Below are 26,460 nucleotides of genomic sequence, written 5' to 3'. Positions count from 1 at the left end.
AGCAATTTCAGCCTACTGGACGTGTCCAACATCGCCTCCTGAACTCCATGTCCAGCAGGCTGAGCAGTTCAAAGTGTTCTTTCCACCACTTTGCACTTTCCTCAGCAGTAGCTTTTAACCCTTACTTGATATAGTCTGGGCAGGGTCGGGCCTGTCCCTTCTGAGACGTTGACCAGTTTGACAGTGTAGCTTCAAGGCCATCTGATCGTCTTTCTCCACAGCCTCATCGAACTCCTTCCATGTTGGAGGGCTTGCTCTTGTAAAGACTTTGACAGCAATCCCTTTAGCCACCTCTGGTATCCATCATCAGGTCTTATGGTTGCCATCATGAGATCCCCCGACTGCAGCTTTAAGTGGCCGTTTCTACATCTGTGGCCTTGAACAGAGTCCATTCAGACTCAATGCCCCCAACCTTCTCCTCGAGGTAGAAGTCAAAATCACCACAAAGAGAAGCCTTAGCCAGATGTTCCCAGGATACTCTAACTACTCTCCTAGACTTCCACAGTCTATCCAGCCTACGGCTCTCACTTCTAACTCGGCTCAGCTCACTGCCAAGTGGTTATCAGCTGCTAGCTCTGCTCCTCTCTTTGCCCGAGCGTCCAAAACACATGGCCTCAGCTCAGACGACACAACAACAAAGTCCATCATCGACCTTCCGCCCAAAGTGCCATGGTATGAGGTACACTCTTGGGACCCCTGGCTGTGTTTGTTATGCACAATCTACGTGTGGCCCAGAAATCTAATAATTCACCATTCCAGTTCAGATCCAGCAGGCTCTTAATCCCAATCACACTCCTCCAGGAATCTCCATCATTCCTGACTTGAGCACAGAAGACACCCAGTGAGACTACCAAGTCAGTTAGGAGAGAGACCACCCCGATCAAGAAGTCTGTTCTAGAACTCAAGCTATGCACGGAGATGACACCAGATGTATCAAGCGGCTACTTTTGTACTTCCTGAACCAGTTTAAGCTCTTTCGCCACCAGTGTGTTCTTAAAGCCAGGCTCCATTTCTAGACAGCAGTCAACTTCGGCCTCGGCCTGCCACTAAACCAGCATCACACACAACCCTGCTCCTTCAACTTGCAGGAGGTGAGACCGTAGGCAGCTCCACACCCAGCTGCGTTATGCGGTGTTCCTGACCGTCAATGCACCCCCCAACCAAGCCCGACTCCTGGGGTGGGTCCTAGTAACCCTACCCTACCCTAGTAACCCTAACATTTTGTAATTTGTACTCTCATGGTGCCAATTATTCTTTGTCTGACCTTTCAGCTCAAACCTGCTTGCCAAGGGAGACCAAAGCAGGAGCAGGAAGCTGCAGATGAGCCAGCAGCGAGTACCCTTAGGGTGCACAAGCAAGGCGATGGTCCAGGGTGGGGCCACTAGAGTCTGTTGACAGTAGCAGGATACATCTCAGGGTGTTCTGGCCCAGCACACATGCAGAGTTTAGTAGAGAAACGTAGGATACAGCGGGTCGGATAATGACCGACGGTTGAGCAGATGCAGCCAAGTCTAAAAAAGATGAACTGGGTTGTGGAGGCAGTCAGGAGCAATGAAGCGGGTTCAAAAGTGTTTTAGTGCAAATACAACGTGGCACAAGTCCATCTTAGAAAGTGGAAGGAATTAAAGTAAATAAGGAGCTAAAAAGGAAACCAAACAGTGCAGACAAGACAAATGGTTTCAGTGCGTGTGTGAGGGCAACAGGTAAACCTGATATTAGGGAAGCTATCTGGCATTTTAGAAAGAAATAACGCAGGAAATGAGAAAGAACGGTCAAGAAGGAAGGGAGGAGCATCAGGAACGGTAGGTGAGAACTGACAAATGGTCACAGGAACAACTAAGGAGGTACTCCAAGAAGTTAGCTATATGATGGGCTGCCCATCTGGTCAAAAACTAAACCTGCGTAAAATAATGAACAACAATCACAAAGCTGGCAAAGATGAACAAGAATGTGATCACCAAATAGTGAGGGACACCAATACAAATACCACGGGGTCAAAACTCCAGTTTTACCGTTACATTCAAACACAAAGGAATTGTCAAGTCTTCTGGGGTCGACTCACTCCCATCATGCACTGTACTGGTGCACCTCTGATACATAAACGTATGTGGAAAATTTGGAAGAGTCCTGTGATTCGGGTCTTTAATCTTACTTTCCTTAAAAAGCTACAAGGTCTTTGACAGGGTCGGCAACAGCAGTGCATGTTCGTATTTTGTAAAGCTGATGCAGAATGTAGCAGCAGATAACGGCGTCCCAAAAAAGTGTCAGACAAATCAGGAATCAAGAACGAACAAAAAGGACCCTGGCAGATCCATCATCAGGCTATGATCTCGATGGAGGCGTAGCAGACTTTCAGCTCTGCCAGTCAATTCATTATTGTCAACCAAATTAGAACAAGGAGTCCATTAAAGGGAAAAAGGTTATTGTTTAGAGGCGGCACTGATTAATCTTTTATCAGTTTAAATGTGCACATGCTCCCCGCTGGCCTCCGTCAGACTGGTAATGGAAATAAACAGATTATGTGCAATGAAGGGCGGCTGGAAAGGAGAAGATTGTGAAAAAAAACACACAAGACGACCCAGAAGCCATAAGGGGGGGGGCAGTGGACCCCTAGTGCCCAGTTGCGTTATCACATCTCCAAAACAAGCGTTTACTTGCTCACTCAATCTCTGAACCTTATTCCGGTAATAGGTAAGGGCAGCCTGAGTCCATCCTAAGTGCGTCAGGCTCAAGTGCTTGTAGAATGATAAAGAGCTGCTACAGGAGGTCACTCAAACACGAACCAAACTTGGGAGTCTTCACAATGAAGAACACCAACAAGGACACAAAGGGAAAAAAGGCAGCCTACACACGGGCTGTGGCCGGGCTCGGGTTCAAGCGCTGGATTCTGGAGCTCTGAAGCAGCAGAGTACAAGAGGGGCATCTGGGCAACACTGGGGACGGCTTGGCAATAGTCCTACTTATTTGAATTTATTAGAAAAGAGACTTTTAATATCATCTACAGCTTTTGTTTTCAGCTTCAGGTCAACATTTCAGAAAAGGCCCAGAACCATCTTCCAAAGTCACGCAGCTATGGCTCAAAAAAATCACTTTGATCTGTCAGTAAAAAGGAACAAATGACGAAATGAAGTTCAGGGCAGTGAGAATCATCTCCAGTAAGACCTGAAAAGTAAAGCCACCAGATAGGCGTAGACATCTGCATTAGGAGGCCACATGCAAAGACACAGTGAAGAATTGATTATTCCATGTGTGACCAGTCAGAACTGTCAGTTGTGAAGAGCAGAACCATCCCAATGGGCTGAGGTCACTGGAGGGGGTCTGCGACAGAATTATAAAACGTAATTCTACTGAAAGGAAATGTAATGACAAGGGATTACCATTCTGCTGCTGCAATCACAACCTAACATCGTCAAGGCTGCTTAATACAATTAGGGTCAGGGGAGGCACAGAAATCACAAGAGAGGACCGCCAAGGCCATCGTAGTGCCCACCCACTCACTCACTCAGTGTCCGAGGCCAGATGAGAGCAGCCAATGGCCATCCTTGGCTTGGGGGGATTCAAGACCGCCAAAGGTAAACCCTGAGATTTAATTGGGTACGACACCCCTAGTCGAAGTTCGAGCCGATTGTCTCCATCAATGAATATCTCACGCATATCGAGCACACTCCCGCCAACAAGTGGCCACTTCCAGGAATTCTGCCTTAGCGATCATTTGTGGCCTTTCAAAGCAACAAAGCGGCATTTCAAATTATTTAATTGCAATCCTTTACTATTCTAACACTTAAAATAACTCAATTTACACGAAGAGCAGACAAAGAGCGCCTACAGTGAATAGCACCGTATAAACTATTCTTGGTAAAATCCAACTCCTTATTAAAAACCCACACTCCCTACCCCCACCCTTTTCTCACTGAGGTATAATTATTTATTATTTTTCTTTCATGACTTCTATAGTAGTCAAAAAATAATGACTATCTATTAGTCTGATTCATCTTTACTTAAACAAGGAAAGGCTGAAATGAACAAAAGACAGCACAGCAAAAATGCATCAGCACACAATATGCAAATTTTTAGAATTGGCAAGGGCATATTTTACTTTTTTTGACAACCCTTGTCCTTTAGACATTTAGCATGTCACAATTCTGTGTTTCTGCGTCACACTGACAGACCCCTGGTGTGTTAAAAGTTTCAACCGCCACTCCAATAACCCAGAAGAGGAAGACTTAGACATAAGTGAGGACAGCACTCAGACATAACATACAATGAAAGAAGCACAACAGCCAAAAAACACAAACACTGCTCTCCCCTTCAAGCGTTACGAGGGTCTGTACTAGTCGCTGTGACTCGTGCCCTCGGCAGGGGGCCGACTCGGAATCGCACAGGTAAGGAGCTGAATTAATAAGCAGAGTAACATGCTCCCTCTGTTTGAGCACACGCCATTCGTCAAATGAGCGGACCCCCACTGCACTCCTTACAAGCCGTGCTCAACTTCGCCTAAGCATTTCATGTTCCGGTTTCTCGTACAAATGGCAGGCCACCGGTACTCCTGTGGCTAAAGGTTTACTTTCACTCATTGCAACAATCTGCAGTTCATTTTACCTCTAAAGGAGCTCAAGGTCTGCCTTTTTTGTTTTCTTTTTTTGCCGCCTGAAACGTCTTGCAGTGTGGGATTTTCATCGATAGGAAAATGTGGGAATATTTAGGTTTTTTGACCACAGCTTTACTTCTTACCTATTCTTTGTCCCTTTCCTAATACATCACACGTTTCCCTTTTGCATCCTAATAATGCCAATAAATGAGGAGTGGATTTGACACAACGGCAGACAGCACTCAGTGCTGGAAGGCAAACTGTTGATGAAGTCTTTAACACCAAACACACATTCCAGGAAAACATAGGAGTGAAATCAAACCCTAAAAACTGGGAAATACCAGTTTGCTGAAAAAGGTGGGAGTCCACCCAACATCTGCAGCCATAGTGGACTGAACTTGACAATAGCGATGTCTCTGAAATAAAACACGGGGACGTTTAGGGACCGTCGCACTGTAACGACAAACAGTAAGCACAGCTGAGTGTGAAAAATGGGCGAGCAACTGTTGGCAACAAATACTTCATACAACAAAACAATTTTATCTTCACCAATTCAGCAAAAATATTTCTAAGCTGAATATTTGCAACTCTCAGCTCAAATGAGCTATAAAGACAAGACAAAACACTTGACACTTTCACAAAAATTCATTCCTTTATCGGAGCCCAGCCCACCATCACAGGACAGGACCACCCATGGACTGAACATACAGTACTAGTATCTACACCTCATCTTCACAAGACGTTAGTGGAAGGCTACATCTCTGAATGTGCAAAAAGGGAAATAAGGTAAAGGTTATTGTCGTCATCATAATAATAAAAAATAGAAAAGAAGGTCAAAGCAACGACTTACTGCATCGGCTCCAGAAGGTGCCACATAAGTCACCGTGTGGGCTGAACTGATGAAATGCTGTCTCTTTAAACTTTTCTATTTTTTGACAGATTGAGGTAATAATCTAAACTAATCTATTGTTTAACAATCTAAACTAGTAGGAAAAGAAAAAAGATTAAAAAGTGAAGTCACATTGACAGGATTGGAAAAAATATTCAGTGAAAACACCTCTGATAGAAAAAAGGCATCACGTAAAAATGATTTTCTTTTTTAATTTTCAGTTTATAGACTCCTCATCAATGACTACAGTAAGAAAATAATCTGTACAGTTATATTATGTGCAACTAAAAGCTAAATAAGACGCGAAAAAATAAATTGAAAAGAGCCAAATGAGCACTTGAATGAAGGAGAGGTAGCAGAATTTCTTGCAACCAACTCTCAATGTATGAGCGAGTGCTGCCATCTACAGGCACCAGTAGGAATAGGTCTGTCATGTCAGCAGCCTGAGATAGAGCCCAGGCCATACTCCACATGAGGACATGGCGCCTTCCATCTTCCTCGCCTGTGTGTGTGCACCGTAGCACATTGGGCTGCGATACAATATGACACTCGATTCGGTCTTTCTGGTGTGCTGCCATGATGACCACCAAGAGACAATTTGCCACAGAAGGAGTGTTTGAAAAACAAGAGTTCATAGTAAATGACTTAAGTTGAATATGACGCAAGGACCATCACATTAGTAGAGTGAAAACAGATCCAGTCTGAAAGCAGCTCAGGGCATCATGCCAGCCCACTGCAGAGCACCCCCTGGGTCTCCAGTTACTCCAGACATACAAGAGCTAGGGATGGCATTAGAACTAGGGACGCTAAAAAGAAAAAGTTTAGAAACGCTTTGCCAAGTTCATACACGTTTGGCAGCACAGAGGATTTAGTCGGCCACGTTGGCCCCGTGCTCCTCAGCAGCTGCTACTTGTGCTCTCCTTTACTCCTGGTGCCTCTTAGCTGGTAGTAACTTTTTAAATTTCACGTATTAATCATTTTCATCCTGTTCAGCCAATTCCAGGAGTATGGTGTGAAGATGCTGCATGATTTCTGCCATGACTCACCTGACTACGCATCTGTTGGTAAATAACTTCGGTTTCAACTTGACAAGCTTCAAGCCATTGATCATTTTAACAACACGTATTGTTTTGCCCGAGGTGCTGCTCTCTTTTTGGCACGCTCAAGTTTTGCGACAACTTAAACTGAAGTAATCAGCACAAAGACATAAACGTGTTTACCAAGACTCGGGGAGTTACACATTATCAACACGTTTTAAATGACACGGCTGAGTCTAAAAGTGAAGGATTCCACACATATAGGATGTGAACTTCAGCTCTCTCAAATGACCGAGGGCGACTAGACTTCTCTTTTGGTTCTCTTTCATCCATGAAGGTAAATAGATCATTTCTTGGGAGTTTTTACTTTGTGCTACACATTTGATAGCCAGTCTGACAGCTCAATTTTTACAAAACACATAATGAAAAGGTCCAAGTCAATTTGGTTAACAGCTGCTATATCGTTAATATTGTAACAATCCATCCATCATCCAACCAACCCACTATATCCTAACTACAGGGTCACGGGGGTCTGCTGGAGCCAATCCCAGCCAACACAGGGTGCAGGGCAGGAGACAAACCCCGGGCAGGGTGCCAGCCCACCGCAGTATTGTAACAATCTGCATTACGATTTGCAGCGTTTCCATAAAATAAGAAGGAGGTAAATGATAACTGAACTATGACAATATCTGAAATGTCATATCTGTATGTTAGGGATGTACAATGTTTATTTACCGAAGCCAGAAATTTACTGTACTCACTTCCATATAGGACATAAGAAGAAGACATGACAGAAACTGTAAACTACAATCTTCTCGTATTCATCCCGTCCTTAAGAGCGTGCTAAGGAAACAGACATCAGTCTGGCCGACGATTCTTCTCACTGACCACCATACAATGTAACCTTAAGAGACAACGCCATACACATTTGGGGTTGTCAGCCAGCATCCTCTACGGCAAGTCCTGAAGAGCCAGGCTCTATGGTGATTCGTAACACCCATTTATTATCTGTGTTCGCCTTTTGGTGCATTAAGAATATTTAAGAATGTAAAACACTAATGACCAATTAAAAGTTTCCTACCTGCTGCCTGGGATATAAATGAATAAAGAGGGTTTCTAATGCAGCATTTCTCAACCACTGCATTGCAACCAAAGGCCCAGATGATCGCATTCGATCCACCGAGGCGGAGACACACCGCTCAGAGAAGAGGTGAAGCTCAGCAGCAGTCCGGCCCGGGTGCAGAACGGATCCACTTAGTCCCAGGCTGTGTCTCCATCCAAGCCAGGCGAGTGCAAGGAGAAGAGAACAAGAGGACATGACACACAGTATCTGTGGGTGTACATAGCAAAGTAAGGAGAGGGCTACCTCACACCCTCCACGATAAAGACGACCAAAGTACAAACTGAATAACCGAATATCAAGTAGGGGTGCATAAGCAAATAAATCATCAACGTAACATCAGGGGTAGGAGATCATTCTTCTCTAATGTGCTAAAATTTCAATAGGAAGGAATACGAGGATGTCATCAGAGTGATGCAGTGGATATTATTTATATTGATTTGCAAAAAGCTTTTGACAATGTAACATGTAAGAGGTTAATACTCAAAGTTAAAAGAAGTAGGGACTGAAGTTGCAGTGTGCGGATGTTTAATAAACTTCATCAAATAAGAGGATATCAAACCTGGACTCACTGCTTTTATCAACATTTCTTTAAATGATCTACATAGTTTGTCAATAAGAAACAGTGTGTTCCAGAACATCTTGTTACCCAACGCCTCTTCAGCATATATAGAGCAGAGGGGCTTCAGGCTAGCAGGGTGGGCAGTAGCACTGCCATCTGTGTAAGACTGACATGGTGCGTATAGTATATAGACGATGGGAGGTAATGCTCCAATAATTCTTACCTTTATTAAAGAACAGTGATGCCATCTGGCCCATTTCCACTCGTTCCACGATATCAAAGTGATCGATGTTACTGACGCGTTCTGGTTGGGGGGGAAAAAACAAAAACATTCCAACTGAAGAGAAGGTCACAGTCATGTTAGATGGGCAACACTGGGACTCTGGTTTGAAGTAGCAACCCCTCATTTAAATCTGACAATATTTCTAAATGAATCAGAGAAGTAACCCTTGTGGCCTAATCTTACTCACAAGTTTAATTAACGTTGTCCTATAAAGTCTTTATCGGAGTAGCTGATAAAATGTGAAACATGAACTCGTACTATTTGCTTTTGGCACAATGCAGGTGGTGGATGTGAGAGACGTTATCTATTAAACGTATTATTAATACGTTTAAAGTGTTTGTTTGTAAGCACATGGCTAAGGACACTCTGAACAGCCTTGAGAACAAAAAGGAATTGAAAAATGTGCCCTCATGGACAGAAGCTCGACACGACACGACACTCCACCTAACACCAGCTGGCAAGACAGAGTTCTTTCCTGACGCATGTCTGCCACGTTTCCAGCCTTCTTCTCACGTCCAGCTCCAGCTCCAGCTTTTGTGAATACCGAAACCGTAAGCTCCGCTATTGAACAACTTAAAACGAACCTGTTTATCTCCTATTCCTCTCATGTCAAACATCTCCACAATTTGTCTTGGGTACATTGCATTTTTTAAATTATTCTTCATTTCCTGGATTGTCTGGGACAAAACATTAATCTCACAGCGAGAACAGCCAAACAGTTATTGCACATGAAAAGCCATATTTTGAAATAATATAAACTAGTAGGAAAAGCTCTGTCCCAAACCAAATTAGGTCAACATAAATAATGGGACTGACTTAAAAGGGCCAAATGACCAGGATGGCACATTAAAACTGTAATCTAGGAACGAACAAGAGATTAGTGAATAGAAAGAAAAACAAACGAGCATTCATGCACAAGATAATATTCATGTGGTCATTCAGATATTCTGCAGAAAGAGAGACCCACGGAGCAGTTGAGCCACATTCGGTCTTGGTGGCAGTCAACAGTTTGGGCCGCGCTGCTCAGAGAGGCTCCAGCTGCATGCGACTCTGAATTGGAGGAGGCGTAAATGGTGACGTATAGGAGGGGACCTGCCTGGAAAGGACTTGGCATCCTGTGGCCCACTTCTGGGAAACACTAACAGGTTACGTAGTACAGGCAACTCCAAATACAGTTGTGCTTGAAAGTTTGTGAACCCTTTAGAATTTTCTATATTTCTGCATAAATATGACCTAAAACATCATTTAAACAAATGAGACAAAAATATTATACTTGGTCATTTATTTATTAAGGAAAATGATTGAATATGACATATTTGTGAGTGGCAAAAGTATGTGAACCTCTAGGATTATCAGTTAGTTTGAAGGTGAAATTCGAGTCTGGTGTTTTCAATCAATGGGATGACAATCAGGTGTGAGTGGGCACCCTGTGTTATTTACAAAACAGGGATCTATCAAAGTCTGCTCTTCACAACACACGTCTGTGGAAGTGTATCATGGCACGAACAAAGGAGATTTCTGAGGACCTCACAAAAAGAGTTGTTGATGCTCATCAGGCTGGAAAAGGTTACAAAACCATCTCTAAATAGAGTTTGGACTCCACCAATCCAGTCAGATTGTGTACAAATGGAGGAAATTCAAGACCATTGTTACCCTCCCCAGGAGTGGTCAACCAACAAGGATCACTCCAAGAGCAAGGCGTGTAATAGTCGGCGAGGTCACAAAGGACCCCAGTATAACTTCTAAGCAACTGAAGGCCTCTCTCACATTGGCTAATGTTCATGTTCAAGAGTCCACCATCAGGAGAACACTGAACAACAATGGTGTGCATGGCAGGTTTGCAAGGAGAAAGTCACTGCTCTCCAAAAAAAACATTGCTGCTTGTCTGCAGTTTGCTAAAGATCACGTGGACAAAGCAGAAGGCTATTGGAAGAATGTTTTGTGGGCGGATGAGACCAAAATAGAACTTTTTAGTTGAAATGAAAAGCGTTATGTTTGGAGAAAGGAAAACACTGCATTCCAGCATAAGAACCTTACCCCATCTGTGAAACATGGTGGTGGTAGTAGTATCAGGGATTGGGCCCGTTTTGCTGCATCTGGGCCAGGACGGCTTGCCTTCATTGATGGATTCTGAATTATATTAGAGAATTCTAAAGGAAAATGTCAGGACATCTGTCCATGAACTGAATCTCAGGAGAAGGTGGGTCATGCAGCAAGACAACGACCCGAAGCACACAAGTCGTTCTACCAAAGAATGGTTAAAGAAGAATAAAGTTAATGTTTTGGAATGGCCAAGTCAAAGTCCTGACCTTAATCCAATCGAAATGTTGTTGAAGGACCTGAAGCGAGCAGTTAATGTGAGGAAACCCACCAACATCCCAGAGTTGAAGCTGTTCTGTACAGAGGAATGGGCGAAAATTTAGGACTGATCAACAGTCACCGGAAACGTTTAGTCAGTTATTGCTGCAAAGGGGGGTCACAACAGATACTGAAAGCAAAGGTTCACATACTTTTGCCACTCACAAATATGTCATATTCGATCATTTTCCTTAATAAATAAATGACCAAGTATAATATTTTTGTCTCATTTGTTTAACTGGGTTCTCTTTATCTACTTTTAGGACTTGAGTGAAAATCTGATGATGTTTTAGGTCATATTTATGCAGAAATATGGAAAATTCTAAAGGGTTCACAACTGCTGTTCAGCGTTGCTTGCATTTCTTCTTCTCTTTGTCAATTCAAATGTATCTGCCCTTCTCTAAGGCCCCTTTCAGTGTCCCACAAACAAAAGCACTTAAATGGATTCTGATATGCAATAACTGAAGTACACTGCAAGAATCTACACACACTTGGCGGCCATACTTACGCACAGAAAGGATGGGACGGGTCTCTGATCGATCATATCTATCTCTAACCAAAACCTCGTCATCTGAAATTTCAGAAGATGAATCGCCGTCTTCCACCTGCCACATGGAACAGAATGCAGACTTGTTTTGTTCACTTTCTTCTCACCATCCATTCGTTCGTTCGTTCGTTTGTTCGTTCACACCTCATTCATCATTTGCTTATCATACTAAAGTGAGACACAGTACTATGCCAGTCAATTAGCAGGTATAACCATCGCCACACCCAAGTCACTCAAACCAGAGCCAATTCAGAGTCACCTGTACATCAGTCGTATTTTTACAATGTTGGAGGAAAATCAAAACCCCCCAAACCACCCATAAGAACAAAGGGTTAGGGTTGAACCTCGGGCTGTGCCACTCCACATACACCTTATTGGGTGTTAACTTTACGCCAAGGGCTGTGCCCCTGAACCACAGTCGCGACACATTCAGAGCCTGGAATACAAGAATGTGACCAGCAGCCCAAATCCAAGACACACACTCGAGTTAGTTAATAATGGGCTGCATCCTCAAACTCCGCTAATCCAGTTCAGAGTCGTGGGAGGCTCAAGCTTCTCCCTGCAGCACTGGGCACAGGGAGGTAAACATCCCTGGACAGCCAGCCAGCCAGTAGGGGACAGTGCCAGCTCACAATGGGTCAAACCTGGAATCACCAGTTCATTCACCTAAGCAGCACAGGGGACCCCCGGCAGACACAGAGAAACCGGGAACCTGCAAACTCCACATGGCAGTGCATCTCAGCACATTCTTAGGGTTCACTTTATTTTTGTATCGCAGTCTTCACATGCTCAGAGCTTTGCCAGTGAATGTAACTGCGTTTCTCATGTCTCAGCGAAGCGGCATTTTGTGGAGGAGTACTTGGAGGACTTTTGTTTAAATCTGAAACATTAGGTGCATGAAGTTTCTACTGCTTTACAATCCAGAATAAGCGGAGCAGAACATGCGATGGCAGTGCATGTTCACCCCTTTGAACTTTTCAGTGCAGCAGTTTCTGCCCTGCCACTCTTTAAAAAGCTCAGCTTTGAGGAGTCACAAATGCAAGATAAGCCAGCAGTTGATCCTTGGTGACTTCCTGGATCATTTTACGCTGCCAGCCACTACTGGACAGCTTCACTAGGATTCACTGCTGTCCCTATGGTTGCATTTTGGAGGTTATGGCGACCATGGTGACCCCTTAGAATTGCTCTACAGGCCTTTTCAGACTTGCAGCTTGTAGTGGTCTGATTGTGAGCAGAGCTGGCTGTAATCAAAGCTGATTGTGCTTAATAAGCGTCTTCTTACATCACTAATAGGCCACAGATAACTTTGTTCCGTAAAGAAATGAAACAAAGCCTAGAAAAAGCATTCTTCGTAATCTCAGTGCCCTTTACCACTCAAAATTTGGTTGAAGACATAAAAATCAGTGTCAAAAATCAGCAATAGCAGAGGAAATTGGAATTGCAGGAAATACAATAATGGACTGCGTTTGAATTGTGCGATGCAAAAGGTGGGGAAGACTTTACTGTTTAAATCTAGTAAAAAGATAAGACACATCAACAAGAAAGAAAATATGGACTACAGATTAGAAAGGGCACTCGAGCAGTTTTATTACTTTTACATATTACACATCACAAATGATGTTACATTATACTTAATGAAGGTTCTGTGTGCTGGAATTAAACAAGCAGCTGAAAGGGACAATCGGATAAACAACTCGTTTCACTGCTTTTACAGTTCAGGCCTTCAGCATATCACGGAGAAGAAAATCTAAATAATGACCATTGAAAACATGAATGCACTTCCTGACTTGCCTGTTGACTGTTATAAAATAAAACCACAGCATATAACAAGAAATTCAATTTCAGAAAAAGCAAGAAATAAAAATTGGTGGCATTATAACTGCAAAACTATATGACACTATAAATAGCTGTTGTTCACTCACAACTAAAAATGTTAATTCTATACCGCTAGGGCTGGCTGTATTTTAATTCATGTTTTAGAACATCTGAACTTGCGTTATCTGTTAATAAAAACTTAGTTTAGGCAATTAATAAATGATGAGCACTTTATGAGAATCAGCAGCAAAGGGGGAAGCATCTGGACATTGTCTAGAACAGCTGTTTCATCTTATTAAAATGGAAAAACTTGCATGAAATTTGCATTAAAAAGCTAATCATTGTCTCACTCACTCATAATATTACACTGTCAAATAAAAAGACACTGATAAGAATTAAAACGAGTCTCTGGGAATGGAGATTTTGGAAAACACAGAATATCCTCATTAAAACTGCAAACACACGAAATATGAACAATCACACATGATGACTGTGTGTCCCATTGAACCTCTTAAATAAAAAGAACAACACAAAAGGTACAGCCACCAAAAGCTAAAACATGCCATGAGGCATTAAGTCAGGCGCGTCTGCATGCCAAAGTACCTACGGCTTCTTTCTTTGTTATTTTTGGACCTAAAATTTAATTAAATTGGAGGTCTGAAGTTGAGACAATGGTAGAAGGTTCACAGTTGGACACTCTCAACGATCAAGGGCTCCTCTAAAAGCTGAGTGAGGACTTGCTCAATAAAGTTACCTAATGACCCCAAAGGTTTACACATAAAAAATGAACCTCCTGTAACTTCAAAATTCCACGACGAGAAATGTCCCTAAGAAATGGATAGCAATGGGAGCAGCTGAAGACGACGCGGTCTTAGGCCCAGAAAAGTCTCTGACTGAACGGCTCATAAAGTGCTCAGCCATGTACCAGCAGAGCTTTGCCAACATAACAATGATCTGCACGGAAGGCCATTCTTTCATATGACCTCTTCGCAAGTCTCAAAGTAGTCATAATTGTACAAATCAATACTTAAAAACATCCAGAAACGTTTTGGAAAATTTCAGTGATGAAACAGGAAATGATGGAGACATTCGTGGATTGTTTGTAACAAGCAAAACATTCAGACCAGGCTTGGGAATCTCCAGCTTCAATCCACAAGAATATTTTTTGCTTTGAGAAGATGACCAGCAAATGCTTACTTCGGCACTCTCGACATAACTGCTAGGAACTAGCAATCACTAGCCAGCTATTTAAAGATGGCTAACTTAGTTGCAAAGACGATAAATACTCCAGCTATCTGGCAGCATTTTAGTTTTAAGGCAGATAGTAAAGGGAAGCCTGTAAATTGAAATAAACAGCATGAGATTAATGAAGAAAAAGGAGCACCAAGCTTGAAATCGATGGTTTTGGTGGCGTAACAATGACAAGCTCATGCTAGACTAGACAGTTAAGGTGTCCTAGAACAAGCATCAGCTATAAGGCGGGTCACAGCTGATAACAGACGGGCACCTGCCATCTCTCATGTGGCAGCACGTCAACGTATTCTAGTTCATAAACGCCGCAGTGAAGCCATTGCGGTGCCTACAGATATTTTAACCCGAGATGACCAAGTTTCTTCATTAGTTCTTACTTGCCTCATACCGATAGACAATATCAATGGCAATCAGTGACTGACGACTTCCATCGCTGATGAACTTTCCTTTGCCGGGGTTTTGAACCAAATGATTAAACACTTGCGTTTGTTTTAAACAGACAGACTTTACTTATGCTAAAATATTTAAATGCCTAATCTGAATACAATTCTCTCAGAAAATGCAAATGAGCAACCTGAGAACCTCCACTGTGGAGGGGCTCAATGCGGTGGGCGCACCTTTGTAATGCAATAAAATATTAAGAGAAGACAAAGCAGGGCCGAGGATGTAGAACTGAAATTGTGGAACCGAGTCTGGAAGTGTGAATGGAGTCAAGGCTGGTGAGAACACTACTGCTGTCCAGTCTCTGAAATGTTCTGTATTAGCAAGACACTGCAGCCTCTTATGCTGCTGAGAAGACATCAGATTTCCAAAATATCCACTGGCAGCCGCCATCATGGTACACTGCCACTGGTAAAGGCTGTGACACATTATATCCAGTCCTTCTGGAATAAGTAAGCCAGTGTGTTGTGCCCTCCAGTCACTTCTGCACCAGGCTCTCACACAGGAAGCAGCTCGGTATGGCAGTGCAATCGATGGCTCATGTATCCCCGTTACTGTCCCAAAGAGAATGTGACACAGAATGTTACAGCCAAAGGGATGCCATTGTTTAACTCCAGGCTAACTTTCTGTACAGGTGTGCCATTTTCGAAGAGTTAAAGGCAATGCCCTTTATTGAAAACATTTGTAGTTTATTCCCATAAATAATGTGAACCCTCTCCGTTAGCAATATGTTCACCGTGCACTGCCATGCATGTATTTTGTGCTTTTTCTAAATTCAGAAGCACCAATAAACAACAGTGGGTCGAGATTTGCTACAGTGTAGGCAGCTGCATGTTTATTGTGAATATTTCACGATCAGAACCTTTGGTTAATTCATTTGACACATCATGCAGATTTGCTTTGAAGGCAATGTGCTGCCAGAAAGGCCGACCACTGGCACATCGGTGGTTTTCAGTACTAAACGAGGATATTTCTGTACCTCATCGCAATGTCCGGCAGTTAGAAAGGAGGACACCCAGTGGATAAACTCAAAACTACAGGAGCTGCAATTAAAACAATTTTGTCTTTTTCTGTTAAAATGGCGATTCTGCCTTGAAACCAACAAGTCTATCGATAATGTTTAAGGGGATAATGATGGACTTGAGAATTTTACATATCGTCCAACCCTGGTTCAGAGCCGAGATGTAATCAATAATATCACGATATCTCTCCTGAATGGACGCAGTGTAGAACTCCAGTAGTGTAAGCACAATAAAGGAGCAAAGGAAAAGAAGAGACCTTAAGGTCATTTATGGAGCTGGAGAAGGCATTTGACAGGTGCCAGAAGAGGGCATTGAGAGGTTAGGTGTGGTTGAAAGGTTAGGGTCGGAGAGGATGCTAATCTTGGGGAAGCTCAATATTGTATTCAGGATGGGGTAGTGAGACTTTGAACCGGGGGACTGCTCCAAGGATCCATTGTGAGTCTGTTCCTTTCTATGATACTGATGGAGCTGGTGACAAGAGCAGTGCGTGAAGGATTGCCACAGAAGATCTAGTATGGTGATCATGTCATATTGATGGCGAAAAGTGAAGCAAAGCTGAAGGAGAATATGCTGAATTGGAAAACTAGATTGGAAAAGAAAGATCTCAAGGCAAATGCAGAAAAAGCAACAATTAGAGGCAAAGGGGCAGTGGCCATGGAAAATGGCTGTGTGGTTGCAACGTTTAGAAGGAAAGAGAATTACAGGAGCCATCAGAGATGGGTACATAAGATGTACCGGGCAGAGCAGTCTACAGGCAGTAAGTGCTACCGTCGTTTGTAGAAAGCATGCAGTTGGGGTAAGTAGCAAAGTTCTTCTACTTAAGCAACATGTTGAGTGCAGACAGAGAGGAAGGCAAGGGGGCGACAGCAAGAATGAGAAGAACATGGAAGAAATTCAGGGAGCTGGTCCCATTCTGTACTCTAAAGGGGCTTCTGTGGCACTGAAGTTGAACAAGTTTATGCAAACTGTAAGTGTAACTAGTAAGCTGAATGTGAGAAACATAAACAAAGTTAGAAAGAACAGAGAGAAGAATGGCAAGCTGGGAGAAAGGCATGTTTAAGAGGTTGTTGGAGCCAAAGGAGGAGGATGTCTGCCTGAAGAGAGGTTTTGTGATGAAGGTAGAGAGTTAAGGCCCAGAGTTACGACATTGTTGAAAATGGCATTGGAGAAAAATGGGTCTCACACCAAAGCCAAGATAGCAGAAAGCAGGAGGAATGGGAGACAACTTGGGTGATCCCTGAAAATGTCCACTGCTATGGAGATGAGCCTTGTGATATGTCTAAAAGAATCAGGTCATGGGTACAAATGGCTGAATTTAGGTTTCTCTATACAAGGTTGTCATACAATTATCTTTCTGTGGATTGATAAAGAGTTTTACAATGCAGAATGATACAGCAGTAAGGTGCGCACTGGATTAAAAGGCAGCACGTGAGCTGGTCTGGTGGGTGCCCCTGTGTAGTACTGGACACAATACACCAAAAGGCACCCACTTGAGGGGCAGGCCGACAAATGGTGGAGAGATTGTACTTTTTAGTTAGCCAAGGAGTTTCTCAAAATTGGAACTGAAGACACTTAAATATTCATACTCACTCACGCCAGGTCCATTTAGAGTCCCCAATTAACCTAACTGAGAGTCTTTGAGAGATGATAAAGAAAAATAAAAACCCACAATACCCAGAAAAAGCCTCCCCTCCAACACTGGAAGAACATACAAACTCCATAAAGACAAAGAGCACACTGTGATTTAACCACAGCATGAATCACTGCACCACCATGCCTCCCTTATTTCACATGCAGAAAGACGTGAAAGAGTACCTGGCCATTACATGACATAGAACTGCAGGTCATTAAGGGTATGAGTGCTGTCTTGAGAGATCAGCAAAAGAAATCTGCAGAACACAAAGCTGGAGCCTGAAAGATTACTACCAGAAAGTAGCAGATGCGGAGCCAAAAGCCTACGTGATTCAATTTGACATCAGCATAACATGAATATGTATGAAGTAATCAGGAGGTAATAACTGGGACTTTAAACACCACTCACCATACAGTTCATCTCGGAGCTGATCACACACTGCAAACTAATGACAAGTGTCGAGGCTTAATAGAATTCAGAAGCTTGCAATATTACCACAATGCCCTACGGCTCGGCTCAATCATTCCATCATATCCTACTTACTTTTTGGTTCTCCCTTCTCTTCCAGCGCAGTTGTGCATTAGCAGCTGCCATAGCTTCTATGACAAATGTGGTGGTTATATAACTAGAAAAAAGTTAGGGAGTAAAAAATAATCATTAAAACTACTTCACCTTATTAGTTACAAAAGCAACACATTGTACTTACACAAATTAGTAACAGTGTGTTCTGTGTAAAAGCGTTCAAATAAACACCGATATCACTTCAGGGTCTCTGCTCAGGATTCTGCTGAATGCAATACACAGTTTAAAGCCAAATGGGTTTTTCTGCACACTTTCTTGCCAATGCCAATCCAAGCCAGGCTTTGCACAGACCGCCCATTTGTACAGGGTAACACCATCGGGTAGGTTACAGTCGAAAATGTAGCTGGAGCTACCACTCCAGACAGGGGCATTGGTGTCCCTGCTGGGTATTCAACATTTCCAAGGCCCCATTAATTTTTCTAATGTTATCTTACTACTAATTCATAAGTAAAAATAAGCACTGTATTACGTGAAATGAAACCAAACAAAGTGTTTAGCAACACTTGTGCTCATGTTTGTTTGATAACTGTAAATTTAAGGAAATAATTTAAAAAAATATGCTCAGTTAATTAATAACAGTTACTGAAAAAGAAAGAAATAAATCATCAGAATCCTGAGACTTGAGACCCCCAATTACTGCTGTCAGGATTACAGTATAAAATAGTTCAGAGGACTCGGTGCATTTTTACCTTTACAGACAGAAGATACATTAAATGAACATAATTGAAAATATTTTAATTAAGCAAGAAGAATTAAAGATGGGAGCAGAGAGGTTACAAAAAAAAAAAAATCATCCAGTACAGTATAAATTATGAAACAGTAAAATCAAATGTTGTGATAAAGAATGAGGCCCACACAGAGAAAAGAAGACCCGCCACTTACAGAAGGCTTCAGCTCAGGCTATGTCATGCTCTCGTGGTCTTATACTGTACATTACTGATTAATAAATTACACTTTGCCTGATGGTCGATATTGCTGGAAAGCATCGGATTTTAATTCCTTAAAATAATAAGCAATATAGCAGTGGATAAAGAGCGCAGGCTGCCACAATAAGTAATCATGCATACTGCAGAACACACAAGTGCACAGCACAGCTGAGCATTCAGCTTGAACAATTTAAAAAGACCGTTGAAAAGGTTGAACCTTTAGCCGAGCCCAGACACATTCGTTAGTGTGTACCCGCTGTTAACATCCATGTTCTATGAAAACATCAGGGGCCTCATGTATACATGCTGCGTACACCCGTTTCCTCACACACTTTGAGATGTATAAAAACTAAACTTGCCGTAAAGCCACGCACATTTTCACAGAAGCCCCCTACCTTGCGTACGCACGTTTCTGTTCAGTTTTGCAAACTGCCGGCACCAGGCCTCAAAGCCGTGCTGCTGTTTGTGTCATTTACCTTTCTTTTTCATATTCGCATCAATGACACAGAATTAATGAAATACACTGAAATTAATTGCATATTGTTCACAAATTCAGTTCACTTGATTGTAATCATTCTGTAACAATACAAGCCAACCCCTAACTCTAATGGTGCATGGAATGGCTCAACTATCCCAACTACCATGGCTGCTTTAGAGTTGTTAGAAGACATTGCAACTGGAAGAATTACAAGAGTGCGTATTTATAGAGGATGATGATGATTGGCTTCTAAATTGATGACGACTTCTAAGAGCTCTCCTCTTGGCACCATATGCCGAAATGGCACTGGCTTTACAAAGGCAGACTTTGAGGAATTGTGCTCTGCCTGCTCCTGCGCAAGTTCTGTTCACCCTCGAGTTTTAACCACTGGAGCTTCTCAACGTAAACTTGCTGACCTATCGGGTATTTTTATAATCATCACTGAGTTGCTCCATGCCAGCTGTATAGGATGGTATCATCCGCTTGTCGTCCAGATATATAAAATTTCCTTACACTGAGGTTGAACTGTGAAACATTAAAGCACAATTTGCAGCATCACCCGTTTTTCCAAATGTAATCGGAGTGGTCAACTGCACACACATTGCTATTGCAACGGCGCCGGACAAGTGACATCAGCCAGGGATGAATCACCACAGGAAGTAGCTGCCATTACATCACATATCGCTGGAGAACCTATAAAAACGGCAGCTCCAGACAGGCACAGGTGCTTTTGCCAACTAGTGCAACAAAGGGCAAGCAGTTCTTTAAAAGACAGCGAGTCACCTCAAATAGCCAGGTAAAGAGTAGAGAATCAATCTGTTGTGTCGCTCGGCGCCGATGCTATAAAAGTGTCTTCGGAGAATGAATTTGCTTATGTAAATAGAATGCATTTCCACTCTATTACTGTGCTGCTTTATAGTCCACACAAAGTGTGTTGCGGTTTGCCCGTACCTGAAGAGATGTGGCATGATGAACCTGACCCGCCAAATCATCAGCCAGATTGGGCAGCGTTACCGCTTCGTTTGAATGTAAAAACATGTCATCTGACGCAGCATTTCTTTTTTAACCAATTCATTTAAACGGTGGTCAATATCACAGAGTTCAGCCCTTATATTCCTTTAGTTCGTTGGCCACATCTCTTACAGCTGTCACTACTGCATTTTGTGACTCCTGAACAGTCTGTCAGCACACAGCCAGATGGTTGCCCAGCAATTTCCGAGGCAGAGGTGCTCGGCCCAGCAGCACCGTCACCGCCTGAGCATCACACGGGGTCAGCTTTTGTAATATGGTGTGAAACAGAACAAACAGATGGTGGGCTGCGACTCGCCTTTTCATGTTGACTTTGATATCTTATTTATTTCAGAACTATGCAACTTCCTGAACTTGAACTTTTGAATGCCATGCTGTCTCACTCCAGAACTTCCGTTTCTTGCTTATACCACTGCTTAAATACACAAATTGTACATTTTTCCTTCCCTCTACTGAAATTCTCAATCCCCCAAACACATGATTTTGCCATTGTCTTTTAACAAAACCCAGAATGGGAGATATTTATACTGATTTGCATATTAAAATATACAAACTTCTGGGAGGAGTTGTGTTGGGGCTGTGGGCGCGTGCACGTGTGTTCAATTTCACGTTCATTGGGGTTTATAAAGGGGAAGTGCATGGAATTTGCTGTCCACACAGTTTTATGCATCTGGATTGTTTTGTGCGTACACACATTTCCCTTTTTGTCCGTACGCCATGTTTTAGTGTGAATTCTACGCATGAGTTATACATGAGGCCCCCGATGTACCCTGGAGCCTGTGATACACGCAAGGAACCCAGCAGCAATAACAAATATTAATCAAAGATTAATAAGCACAAACCTCATAAAGGCCAAGACTGAAATGAGGACAAGGCTCACCACCCAACCAGCCGTTGCAAAGGCTTTCGGCATCGTTAGAGCCCCTGTGCCAACGATCAGGTTAAACATGTAAACAAGTCCCACCTAGCAAAAAACAAAAATAAAAAGAATGAGAAGAATGAGGAGAAGTCAATCATACAGCAAATACCAGAAATGCAACCTTGGCGTTTTAACAAAATACACTCCTGAAAACGGAGTTCAGAACAAAATGCGTATTTTGAAATCAAATGTATTTAATGTGAAGAGATAATGATGTGATGGTTATACTCCTTGGCACCATCAATATTTACACACCGGTTCTTTACAAAGGGAGTCTCTTCCTAATTAAAAATGTATTCGTTTTTGAAAGTGCAGCTTTGCTAAGCAAGCAGGTTTCTACTTCAGCACTTCTTCTTTTTCCATTAAGGATTTACAATGTCATGTAAATTGTGTAACTCACAGTAGCCGGGCTACCCGCAAAAAAAGCACAAAGCTTTGTTATTGTCTTGTAATGACAATGCTGAAGACATCACACCAATAACTTTGTCCACAGAAGGAACCGTATGGGGAACGCACTTGCAAAATAACTTAAATTTGCTATTAACTAGTTTATCATCACGAAATGTCACTGTCAATGTTTTCATACCTTGGGTGAATCTGCCATTCAAAAATTAAGAATGACCTTAAAAATCACTTCCTTGTACTGGTTTCTGTGGCCATGTTTGTTACCATGGTAAACAATGTCTCCACGTCTTCAAAGACAAACCACTTACTTACAGTATATTCTAAAAAACATCATTAAAATGTCCACTTTCTCAAAATTGTTAATCAAAACTAAAAATGAATACACTGTGCTTCAAGTACTCAAAATGTAGACAAAACCTAAACTTTGTAAGCTATTATGAGAAGTATTTGAGATAAATAATTATCGTTTTATCTGAGCAAATTCCAGAACACTGCAAAATATTTCACTTCACCCCAGAAAACCTTTGCTATTCGTTTGTAATCTGAAAGTTGCCAGTCCGCATGCCGTAACGCCAGAAGTGGCTCTGCTCCGTCGGGCCCTCGAGCAAAGTATCTAAGCCTGCAACTGCGTCGTCCTTGGTATGACGTTCATCTGCATCCAACCCTGCAAGCAGGTCCTCCAACTTGCAGAGAAAACTCAGACTGGAGGCAGGACTGGCACTCCAGCCCCCGGATAAAAACTAACAGTGTTCCAGTGTGGTGCTGCGCTGTCCCAGTCCAGGTGGTCTGTCGTGTGGTGGGTGCGCCAATGCACTATCTGCACCCGCTCCCAACCTCTCCTCGGGTAATGACAGCAATTACAGGAGCTCACATCGTCAATGAGCTTTGGAGACAGTGGTCTAGGACACCTGCAACTTTTAATTACCATAGAACATCAGAAAAATGTCCAGGGAAGGAAAATCATTTCATGGCTGTGCTCATATTTCACTTAACATATCAACAGGTCAGACATTTAGCTTGAAAGTCAAGACAGGCCATCCGTACACATTATTGCAACATACAGTGGCATGGAACAACACTTAGCAAGACCGTTGTGCATAATATACATAAGAACAAGACAAGTGCAAGGCAAGTGAACAATTATTAAATACTCTAAATAAATAAATGAATTAATAAATGAGTAGAATGCAGTAAACTTCGATAGTTACAAAGTAAATAAACACAATAGTAATAAATGTTAACAGCTGTACTGCATATAAATAAAATACTAGAAGCAGATGTGAAGGGAGTAGGGCAGCACAGCGGGCATAGACCAGATGTGTAGAAGCTGTTGCAGAATCGGACAGAACAGCTTTGGATGCAACAGGAGCTTCTGCCAGATGGAAGAGGGACAAAGATGCTGTGAAAGTAGCTATGAATTTTCTTGCCATACTCTCGCTTAGCTGCCTTGATGTCCAAAGATACAGCAAAGACAAACCAGTCAGCCAGTCTAAAGGCAGCACTCCTGACTTTTACCAGTACCCGTGCAATACTTCCAGTGTCACCCACGGTTTAGACTTGCACATGTTCCGAGACCATCACGTCATCTGTGCACTTGGCAATGTAGCCAGTGACTGACGATGACTGGTCTGATGACTCTAGGTGGCAGCTACTTTAAACACATGGCCGATGGGTTTGAGAATGGGTTTAGACTTCTTAAGCAGCAGTTCTGTGTGCAGGCGGTACATCCCAGAAACATGATCAGAAAAACAGAGTACAGAGTTACAGTTAGAAAGTACAGAGTATTTTCCCCTGGTTAGAAAGGTGATAAAAGCCGGGGAGAGTGGTTTTCGAGTTCATGTGATTAAGATCTCCAGCCACCATAATAAGCACCGGGATACACAGTTCTCATCAGGTCTGTAACAGTTTTGTAAAGTATACTCAGCACTTCTTTAGCATGAACTCCCAGTGGGACGTAGAGAACCAAAAGAAAAATAACAGTAAAAATGAACCACTTTTTCAGATTCTAAAGAACTCTGGTACAAAGTGAAATATGCAAGTAATTGATAACGAAAAGCCTCTCTAAATAAAATTAAAAAATACTTACAGAAGGAGAATACAGTTCACCAGTATCTGTTATCCCTCCAGCCATACTGAAAGATGGTAAAGCGGATGAGCACCGAACAAACTGCGGACCTTAACAAATAAAGATGAAACAGTAAATAATGACAAGTTTGATTTGTGAATGCGTAGTTTTGTACCAATTCTGTAGTCATTTAAAGGCAGGTGTTCAGTACAGTGTTGAACACAGCCCCAGAACTACCTCCGTTTACTTGTACATTCACTTCTTCATGAAATCAATCAACTCACTGAGCAGCACAAATCACATATAAATAGGATATTAAAATATTTTTGTCTTATTATCTTTGCAAATACCAGGTTTTACATACATATGAACACAAAATGCAAAGGAAAATACAATATCCAACTCCATGTGAGGAGCTTGCCATGTTGGAACTGGAAGAAAGTTTAGACTGCTGTAAAAGACAAAGCCACTCAGTGTGGAAAGCTATTCTTTTACTCTGGGCATGATTCAAACACAGACACACGTGTGTCTTCTGCCATTTTCTCCACCAGAATCAGTGTTCTGGTTCTTTTATCAAATTCCTCTAAAACACGGGTGAGCAACGATGGCCCTGGAGAGCAGCTGTGACTGCTAGTTTTTGTTCCAGCTCACTTTCTTAATGAGACGTCAATGAACATGTGATGCTCCAGCATTTTAATGCTTCATTTTACTAGTCTTGCTTGTTCCCACTCTTAATTGCTTATTTTAGTCTTAAACAGCAGCAATCCCCAGGTTTAACTGCCCCTTATTAGCAATAAGTGGTCGCTCTGAGGCTAAGGATCTGCTCTGGCAATCGGAAGGTTGCCAGTTCGAATCCCGTAAATGCCAATAGGGACTCTGCTCTGTTGGGCACTTGAGTAAGGAAGGCCCTTAACCTGCAATTGCGGAGCGCTTTGAGTAGTGCGGAAGGTGCTATAGAAATGCAAAGAATTATTATTAATAAGAGGAAAGTGATAAAGGAACCAGCAGCTCTCCGTCTAACTTGTTTCTATTTACACCTCTGTGTATTCATTGCCAATTAAATGGTTTAATAAAATATTTGGAAGGAAACTAAGGGAAAAAAAAGTGAAGAACTGGGAATTACTCATCCGTTTCAGGCTTCACATCATTTGAATGACACAAGAATAACCTGACATCACAGAGTTAAAACACTAACAAGCCATGAAATTAAACAAGATTGGTTATTGGTAAGGATTGGGGTCTACTTAAGAAACGGGGTTGGAACAAAAGCTTGCAGCCACTGTAGTCCTCCAGTGCTCGTAAACCACAGTTCTAATAAAGCCTTCAAATATCATTAAGCTGGTGCACTGAATTAACTGGGCCAAGTGCCACAGCAGAATACAATGGCTTCTTAACTTCGAAGTGTTGCATCCCTTTTGATGGCCAGTAGATGCAATAATCATTAGTTTTAAAAACGTACAAGAAAGGGTCATAAAAAGGATCAAGTCAGGGATAAACTTAAAGGGGCCATCTGTACTGATTAAACGGTTTCCAAGAAAGGATGGCGGCTGATGGATTGGACACCCAAGAGATATTTTTGCAGGTGATTGGGGTTTTATCCGATGCACGTACTCGTTCTTAATTATCGAAGCTTTACTCTGAGCGAAGTTACTGAAGCTTCTCAAAGCTCTTTAATTGGCCCAGTGTTCATTTACTTCTACACAGAATGACAAACCACAGCAATACTGTTTAAACAAAGAGTATTCAACAGCGAGTTCGACAATTGCCCAATATAAAACTTTTAACGAAACGTTTACAGACTTATCCGTGAATAAAGGCGACTCAAACTGGAAAAGATGCATGTTGTTCCGATAGTGTATCCGACGGATTTGGACCCGACTATAAGTTTTTGACGCCCGTCCTTTAATTGTTTCAAGTGGTTTTAACATTTCGTTTTTGTAAAGGTGCGACAGGCAATGAGCGGCTCTTGGCTTCTAAATAAACAGACAACATGAAAGGTACGTTTGGGTTACGTGTGTAGAGGCCCTGCATATTGTAAAGTAAACGTGAGTATACAACGGGACTAGACTCCAGTAACAATCAGAGAGTCAAAGGCGACCGCAGCCGTAATTTTATTAGGATTCAGCCAACTTCATCCTGCTTAACGGTTCATAATTAACTGGTGGGTAATAACACTTGGCATCATCCTCCATTAACTGCTCTACTTGCACAATACAATTACAGTATTCCAATAAAAGCCCGCAAAAGGAGGGAATTCAACGCATCGTATTTTCACTTTAAGAGACTTCATTAGTAGGTACGAGTAAACAAACAACACCGTGTAGGCAAGCTAGCTTACCTAATTGTATTCTTTTATTGAAGCTCCACAGTCAGTTAGTCCTTCTCATCCAAAAAAAAAGACAAACGCGCACATACAAAACTCTGGTGCGGCGAAGGGACGTGAAGCAAGCGGCTACAACAACAGCAGCATCGTTCAGTTTCTGAATTCCCGGTGACACGACCCTTCGACA

At 42.3% G+C, this 26,460-nt stretch overlaps 1 protein-coding gene across 1 annotated transcript in view; it reads right to left on the bottom strand.

The window, feature by feature from the left end:
* tmem104 (transmembrane protein 104) overlaps positions 1–26,449 on the bottom strand; it is a 72,728-nt gene extending 46,279 nt beyond the window's left edge. The window contains exons 1-6 of the mRNA XM_028818912.2: positions 26,289–26,449; positions 23,972–24,060; positions 21,404–21,525; positions 18,090–18,171; positions 11,346–11,442; positions 8,420–8,500 (exon numbers count right to left, since the gene is read on the bottom strand). Of these exons, the coding sequence (XP_028674745.1) occupies positions 8,420–8,500; positions 11,346–11,442; positions 18,090–18,171; positions 21,404–21,525; positions 23,972–24,016 (427 nt within the window). The 5' untranslated portion in view covers positions 24,017–24,060; positions 26,289–26,449. The remainder of the gene's footprint in view (positions 1–8,419; positions 8,501–11,345; positions 11,443–18,089; positions 18,172–21,403; positions 21,526–23,971; positions 24,061–26,288) is intronic.
* Between the last annotated feature and the right edge of the window lie 11 nt (positions 26,450–26,460).

This window comes from Erpetoichthys calabaricus, chromosome 14, assembly GCF_900747795.2.
Source record: "Erpetoichthys calabaricus chromosome 14, fErpCal1.3, whole genome shotgun sequence".
In the NCBI taxonomy this organism is placed as follows: domain Eukaryota; kingdom Metazoa; phylum Chordata; class Cladistia; order Polypteriformes; family Polypteridae; genus Erpetoichthys; species Erpetoichthys calabaricus.
The sequence above is the reverse complement of the archived record's forward strand: the minus strand, read 5'-3'. Positions and strand labels throughout refer to the sequence as shown.